Genomic DNA, 8255 nt, shown 5'->3' with positions numbered 1-8255 from the left:
GCTTTTTAACTGGAGCTATCCACATGATCTCAGGAACTAGGAAGTAAAGATGAGCCCTGTTTCCTGAAGCTTACTGAACGTAATACTTTTCTCAGTGATTACTGTAAATAAACACAAAGAAAACTGATTTTTTTTTAAAAAAAAGTTTTAATAGTAAACAATAAAATTTGATGCGTGGTTAAAAAAAAAATACAGATAAACATCTTTAAAAGTTAATATTAAGAAATTCCTGAACTTTTTGGACTTTCTTTGTTACTGACTTTTTCCCCCAGTGTTTGCAGTATGCATAAAGTGTTATTCGTTTCATAAATGACAGACTGTGTGAGATTATTTAATTATAATATGCTTTCCCACACACACGGGTAAAAAATATTTTTTTAAATAAATGTACAATTTTTGGAGGGATTTGCAGGTGTGGGATGAGATCGACAACAATGCAAAATGTCATTATCTATCTCTGTTTTTAACAGGTATTAATATTTTTTCATCAGCAGTTAATATCAAATACATTTCTCCTGCAATATGTTCATTGATACTTGTATTATTATTGTAAACTAACCATATGTCTCTGAGTGTGATATCAGCGTGAAACTACTCATGCAGTGTTTGGATTGCTAGGAGGCGTGTCTCGGGACCATTTAGGCTTCTGTCTCTTTTTAATGTGCGTTTCTATCCTTTTCTTTTGCTGTGAAATATTAATATAAATCAAAAGATAAAGACTTGGACGTTTCTTCATGTTTATACCCTGTGTTTAACATGGTGGGTGACACATGGCCCCAGACGCTCAGCTCAAATGATAATTCGCCTGAAATCATGTTGTCTGGGTCACTTATGAAAGAGGTTAAAGAGATCACATCCGGCTCGCTTTGGGAAAATTCCCCTGATGGTGATGAGACGTGCGAGGCTATGACAGAAAGAACAAATACTTTTTTCTTCAATTTCCCCTCATTTGTACTTCAACGCCGTGAATACCCGAGCTGGAAGTATGGTATGTTATATATTAACTACGCCGCTTCAGGACTGAAGAATATCAAAGCCTCCAACTTCCTCTCGGATTTAAAATTCTGCAAACGTCTCATCACCTTCAGTACACACCGTACACTACACACTGTACCGGGCGGGAAGTCGGCCGCCAGCAGTGCGCCACAAAGATCCTCCCAAATTGTAAGCATATAAGCGCCAAAGTACAATATACATCTCTGTGTGTCCACAGATCACGGTGAATGGTGATATCTTTTTTCTTTTTGCTTTGAATAACTGTGATTACTCTAGACAACAATCCTATTGGGCTGGAGCCTTTCAGCAGCGGCACACAAAAGAAATGCAATTTTGCATCATGAATATTATACCTGCGGTCTGAAATGAAATCCTCATGCTGAATGAAAGTCATATTTTGTGATTGCGAACACTATCTCTCATGCCCGACTTGTGCAGCTACGGCACACATACGCACACAATCAGAGAGCCAGAGCAGGTTTTTATGAGTAATCCTCGCCAATGATTCAGGGCCTGTAATTGTAAGCAGCGCAGCAGGAAGTGAAGCAAGTCTCAACTATTGACCGGCTCCAGTCTCACACTGAGCTAAAACACAGGGGTGGTGGCACCGCCGCTGAGAACATGTCAATTTTGCTCTTTAGAAAAGGGGCACTGCTTGAAGACTGAAAGCAAATCAACACGTGTATCGACCCGAACAACCCAACCCTGTAAATTGCACTCAGAGAAACGAGCAAAACAACAAAAACCATCACTTGGCTTTTATTGATGACCAGCACTCTGGCTAAGCAAGCCTTACTTCCAGATGAGGAAAAGATTGAAAAGACAAAAAAAAAGAAAAAGGTTTGATAGAACATTCAGAGATGCTCGATATGAGCTTGTAACAGACTTTCAGCTCTTTTAAATTACTGCCTGCTTTTGGCATCTCGCTCAAAAACGCTACAGGTGAGGGCGTGCTCAGAAGCTACTACTCTATTTATAGAGGAAGTGACATCACAGAGCAGAGAAGTGACAGCGCTGATGCTGTGCAAACACTCCAGCGTGACATTGCTGTCAAACTCGTCTTCGTCTCAGGTCACGCTGCAGCTCCTATCGTCCTCACGTGGGAATAGATCAAATTTTTTTGCAGGTTCTCACCGTCGGCTTGTTTTATTACGACACTGCATTTCTGACAATGGCATCTTGTCATCCGGTTTTTTCACATGTTAGAGTGTGAGAAGGTATTTGAGGCCTCTGTAGCGTGTACACCATCTTCTTCTTCTTTATAAATATAGAGGAAGTGTGCAGAAAACAGGAACAAGTTGAACAAAGAGGGAAGCTTTTCTACGCCGTCTGTTTATAATAAGTGGGTTATGGTGGGGTTTTTTAATTTTCATTGCAGTGTCACGGTCATCCACTGTTTTTGGAACATTTTAGGGAAGAAGAACTATATTATGGTCATGTTCAAGTTCAGTTCAAGTTCAGTTGACTGGCATATGGAGCTACAAGAGTGTCTATGTCGTCTTCGATTAGGGGAAGCGCAATAAAGCGCACTAATTAAACAATATATGATTGTGCCTTCTTAGTAGATTTCATAGCACAGTCTCTCATTGCCAGCTACAAATTCTCCGTTGTACGCAGCAGTGGCCTGATATTAACTGACAGTCTGACTATAGGAAAGTCATTGTGTCACCGTGAAGTTATGTGTCTTCCTTGAACAAACTGAGAGCCGTGTGAGTTGAAACAGGCCACAAAGTCAAGCTTAGCCACAATCCTGGGATAACATCTAAATGCCAGCCCATATCAGCTTTGGATCAGGTTATGCACTGCTAAACATCCAGCTCACACATATTATGTATCACACATCATCTAGGCTGCTTTAAGTCTACCTAGACTTGAAGTCAAGACCGCCTAAACCAAAACCAAGACAATACCAAGACCAGAGGGTATCGAGACCAAGACAAGACCAAGACCAGAGGGTATCGAGACCAAGACAAGACCAAGACAAAGTCGAGACGAGACCGACACAAAAAGTCTTTAAACTGCAGCCAGATGCTGCTTCGTTTACGGGTGTCAGGCATATTTATGTGTTTTTGCGATGCACTCGCACAGCCCTCCTCACCGCTGTCTACTGTCTCACTTACTGAGAGGACAGACTCACGCTCCACTTGACTGTCGCGTCTCTCACCCTCTCTGTTTTTCACATAATGACATTATCCTATATCCTCGCATGTGATTGGCCATGATATGGAGGGATTGGAGCATAGCTGAGCCACTGTGTGAGAGCTGAGCAACGAAAGGAAATTAAGTGATGAGCCGGCTCTCGCTCAATGGGAGTCGACTCTTCTGATTCACCACAAAGCACTCTCTAAGTACGGCTCTTAGAGCTGATGCTTTTGCGCATGACACATTATCAAATGTTACGTTGTGTGTCATGGATACTGTTGACTCCAAGTCTCCCGACCACTATGTCGATCTGAGACAGCAAGACCGAGACAGCGAGACCAAGTCAAAAGCCCGTCGAGACCAAGACAAGACCAAGACCACGTAAAAGTTCTCAAGACATCCAACTCTAAGTCTACCTACAGTTGCGGTTCACCTGCAAGCCACTTTGCAACCCACTCACATTGCTCCATGTGCTTGTTTTTATGCTGTTTCTAATTTGGTCAATGTTATATGTGTTGTCATATCTGTCGACCTTGCTGATGTCGTCCCAATAGAAGTCCAGCTTTCAGAAAATAGATCGAGAATATGAACAAAACAAAAAAAGTAGAAAAAATTAGTGTTTGGCTGATTATTTCTTTGTTGTAACAATGTGACAATGCTTCTTGGCAATAAACCTTATACCGTTGGAATGCCTTAAATGGTGACATATTTCTAAGGAAAATGCATTTGTGGGTTGAGCAGCAGAGTTATGTATGTCGTTTGCGCCTATTAAAGACTTCAAAATCTTCCCTGCCAATGTCAGACGGTTTAATCTGCTACTGAATCCCGTCTGGTGTTGTTTATTAGATCGGATGTTTAGAATTAACAACCCTCTTTTTATGATAGTGGGCCAGACTGAAATGAGGATTTAAAGACAGCTAAAGCACTTACACCATACAGTTTAATCTCTCTCCGCTCTCAGTTTTTATCATTGCTGTATGGAAACACCCCTGGCCTGGATGAGGTTGACTGCAGTTAGCAGTGGAACATGTGTTTTCAAGTTTCTCTGACTGGTGAGTCAGCAGCTGGGGGAACATAACCAGCATCATATACTCTCAGTACCTGTGAAAACAGAGTGTTAAACCAGGCGTGAAATTATGCTCAGCCTCGAAAATCAGAGCCCAGGGATTACGGACATGTGCAGCTATTGTGGGATTTGCTAATTGGAGATTCTCTCTTTCTTCCTGTTTTTTTCAGTCTGCCTTCTATCCTTTGGACTCTCATTCTCTGGACTCCCCCTCCAAATTCACCTTGTTTACCATGGACTGAGATGAAACAAGAAGCAAAAAGAGGCTGTCACCCCTTCATTGTTCCGTTCCGTACATTTCGGATGAATTACACTGGCAGTGGAAATAATTGCTTGTCCCAATTATGAATTCATCTGCTGCCGTGGCTTTCAGACTTGATGTGGAGAAAATTCCCCAGAGCAGAACCAAACAATGCGGGGGGAATAAGGCACATGAGTGTGTCAGTGGCCATTAATATCCATAAAGGCAATTTCACAGCACACCTAATGACATAAAATGACAGACAATAACGGTTAGGGGAAAAGTGTGTGAGTGGAGGTGAGGTGGTGTATGGGGGCTAGAGTAGGGAAGGAGCTAATATAGTTCTCAGCAAACACACGTAGAGAGTTTATGTCATAGTTTCTACGTGCCAGAAAATCTGACAGGTAGGAAATAAATGTTAATGGGGTGGGCATAATATTAGGAACACTTCCTAATACAATGAAGGCCAGTACAACACCACCGCTTACAATAATCTTAATAATGTTTATAATAATAATAAGGAAAAATGATCATTTGGAAATGTAATTGTAAATGAAAGTAAGTGCAGTGAAACAATACTGAAAAAAACAAAGGTACAAATCTGCTGTGATCATTCACGACTGGATCTTTCCACCCGAGTTCTATCAGAGTTTCTACTTTCTTCGAGGTATATTTGTTGTTTAGTTGCTGCTTTTAAGATGTCTGGGTAAAAAAAATGTCTCTGTTACTTCACAGAGTCTGTGCTGCCACATTTTCTTTGTGCTTCTTTTTCTGCTTCCTTTTACAGCCCAGCTGAGGTTTTAATCAGGTAATAATATATAAAAATTGATGTAAATTTACATTTACATCAATGTTACAGTTGACTCCACCCTGATGCTTTTGTTTTTGACTCTATTCATAAGCTTTATGCAACAGCCCATGAAATTTGAATAATACACATTTACATACAGGTACTTCTTTTTGTGCCTGTATTAGCGTTATATGAAACATAACCTGTTTAACTATTGTCATGCGCATTAATGAAGCCTGTAGAAATAACCCATAAAGTGTGGGTGGTGTATGTCAGTGGGAATGTAATTCCCTGGAGTGCCAGAGTCACCGTGATTTCTTCCGGGTTCCTGTCTCGGTTTGTTTTGTTTGGGTGTATCGGCGGACAGCGCAACATGACAGAAAGTCACTCTCGGCGACTGTGATAACCGCTTTTTCTTCCACTTTTCCCACAAAATAAGATGTCTTCTGGAGTTTTATACGTCGCTGTATTTCGGTAACCTCTGATTAGTGACTTTAAGGTGATTTCATCCAGACCTGAGACACCTGTTGCGGCAGTTTCGACAGACAGGTGCCACTTTGTCCGTCACCAACACCGGGAGAAGCTCCGGGTCGAGAGATCACCGAAACTTGGATTACTTCCTTAACTATTTTAAACAATTTTTTTTTCTGAACTTGTTGCTATAATGAAAGTTACGGTAACTTTCGGGGACACCTCTGTGGTGGTTCCCTGCAAAGCTGGGTGGACAGTCCGGGATTTAATCGAACAAGCTACGCGGAGGTACCGCAGGATTTTGGAGCAGGTAAGCGCCGTCTTTGCGCTACTTCACGCTATTCTCCATGAATACAGAACCAACATGACACAACGTTTCATTCCAGTCATTCTTCGCATTTTGTGAGGGGTAGCGCTCATAACTTGGGCTGGGGTGTGGATCACGTGACACGGCTAATTTACAGGTTATGACGTCTTCACTATCGGAGCTAACGTTAGCAGCTAGCTTAAATAAGACGGAGAAAAAAGCTATTTATTGCTTACAGACAATTAATTTTGCAGCTAAAATTGAGCCGAATTCACTTTATGGCACTTATTTATGCCAAGCAAGTCAAAGTGTTGTTGAAAGTTAAAAACTTTTAAATATATTCGAGTTTTTTTTTTAATTAAGAGAGTTTCTGTCCTATTAATGAGTTTTACTGAAAGAATCACGCACTGTGTGATTCTTACATAATTTATTTATTTATTTTTTAAAAAGTTTTTAAGTGCACCTCTCAGCCACCACATTACATCTGGGTATCAGGTGAAGAGAGTAACAACAATGCAGTGTTTTGCTGATACACTGTGGATGCTGGCATTCTTGTGGATGTTACTTTGACACATAGCACCCAAACATTGCTGCACACCATCAGAGAGAAAAGAACAACCTGCTCCCCTATAATTAATAAATAAATATAATCATAAGAGTGCATCCTCCATTAAAGCAGTTTCAAGGAAAGTATAATATAATGGCTTTTGTCCCATTTTTTTCCAGTCTTCACCACTCAGGTCTTCCGTTTCATGAGGTTTGTGTTTTGTATTCTCATTGGCTAACAACACTGATTACGTGCCTCCTTAGCGGAGGAATATATAAAAAAATAAAATTTCCCTCATCACTATCCAACAGGGGTTCTCAAGCTGCTGCCAGCCCTCAGTTCTCTGTCTCAGTTGTTTCAATTTAAAGTATGTCCTCCACCCAGGAGTTTGTGGAAAGGTGGGGTTGTCTTCTTCCATTTCAGCATGATCAACTTTAGTAAAAAGGCCTGGCCTAGTTAAGCGTCCTGCAGGGCCACTCAGATTATTGCTGTCATAGGGTTCAGGGAGTCCACTGTGCTAGGCATCTTCTGAAACTATCCAGCGATCTGCCAGTTCAGGTGGGTCAAAAATAGTCCAACCAATTTAATGCTGCTCTGTTAAAGTTTATGCATTTTTATATAATACATATAATGCTCTACTGGCCCCATCACTAGGTAGCTAATGGGTAAGAATGCGAGGAGTATTGTTTTCTTGTGACTGGAGTTTTTCTTTCCAGTGTTCACGTACACACAGCAGCGTTCTGCTCCCTGCTGCAATCACTTGAGCATTAATCATTCTGCCGAACTGACCTTTTTATTAATCAGCAGCGTGCGATTGTGCTGTCCTTGTGTGATAGCGCACCTTATGTGTGTTTCATCTCAGCAAGGATGGGTGTGAGTGGTGCCGGCTGCAGCCGTGGCTGTCTACCTGTACAATAGCGCCCTGTTTAAGCTCTGGTATCTCAGTGGGCAGGTGGAAGTTTACTGCTTTATGTCCTCAATGTGGCTGCAGTTGGGGAGGTGCGTGGTGGACAGGAGGCTTTGTCCTGTGAGTGATTGGGGATTAGGATTGGTGACGGGCCCTGTTCTTATCGGTTCCCCCTCCTTCAGCCTTCTGCCCAGGCACCCTCCCTCCCTCTCCCCTCCACAAGGCGAGGCAAGAGGCTGCCATGTGGGGATTCGAGGAGCCGTTGTGGCAGGGATGGAAGGACATATTAGGTGTCTTGGATGGCTCGATGGATTGCTTCCTCTTAGTGAAGAGGCGCACACAAACATTTCCACAGCCACACGAACAGGCGGGGGAGCTCATCTCACTCAGTGTCCCCTGAGCTGTCTGCTTCACTGACAGCCACAGCCGTGCCCGCTCTGCCCAGCAGTCATGGCCGATTCTCCCAGCGGCGCGCCGCGGGTGCACAAGCTGCACCGGGTTAAAATGTGAGCCTGCTATTAAAAACACGCCTGGGCCTTGATTGCTTTTCACAAAGCATGTTAATTAGGAGCCGCTACGAGACGCTGACTTAGCGGTCTGTGGCCTTCCTCTTAATAGAGGCAGCTCATTGCGAGGACAGTCCAGCTCTGGAGCTGCCAGAGAGGGCCGAGCAGATCTGACCAGATGAGGCGGTTGCTCCTGCCAGGAGAATCCACTTAGCACCCACATTATCCGCACATTTCTCCACTTAACCGCACATTTCTCCACTTGTTCGTGGCCGCTGACAG

The 8255-nt window shown here is 42.7% G+C and overlaps 1 protein-coding gene across 4 annotated transcripts in view; it reads left to right on the top strand.

Annotated features, from left to right (window-relative positions):
* The first annotated feature begins 5571 nt into the window (after positions 1-5571).
* pard3ba (par-3 family cell polarity regulator beta a) overlaps positions 5572-8255 on the top strand; it is a 207335-nt gene continuing 204651 nt past the window's right edge. For all 4 annotated transcript variants that reach the window (XR_013971013.1, XR_013971014.1, XM_080877580.1 and 1 more), the window contains exon 1: positions 5572-6016. Coding sequence is in view for 2 of the 4 variants with exons in the window: in XM_080877580.1 (XP_080733706.1) it covers positions 5900-6016 (117 nt within the window). In the remaining 2 variants the exon portion in view is untranslated. The remainder of the gene's footprint in view (positions 6017-8255) is intronic.

The sequence above is a fragment of the Rhamphochromis sp. 'chilingali' genome (assembly GCF_963969265.1).
Source record: "Rhamphochromis sp. 'chilingali' genome assembly, chromosome: 3".
Taxonomy (NCBI): domain Eukaryota; kingdom Metazoa; phylum Chordata; class Actinopteri; order Cichliformes; family Cichlidae; genus Rhamphochromis; species Rhamphochromis sp. 'chilingali'.
Note: the sequence above shows the minus strand (reverse complement) of the source record. Positions and strands in the feature narration are given on the sequence as shown.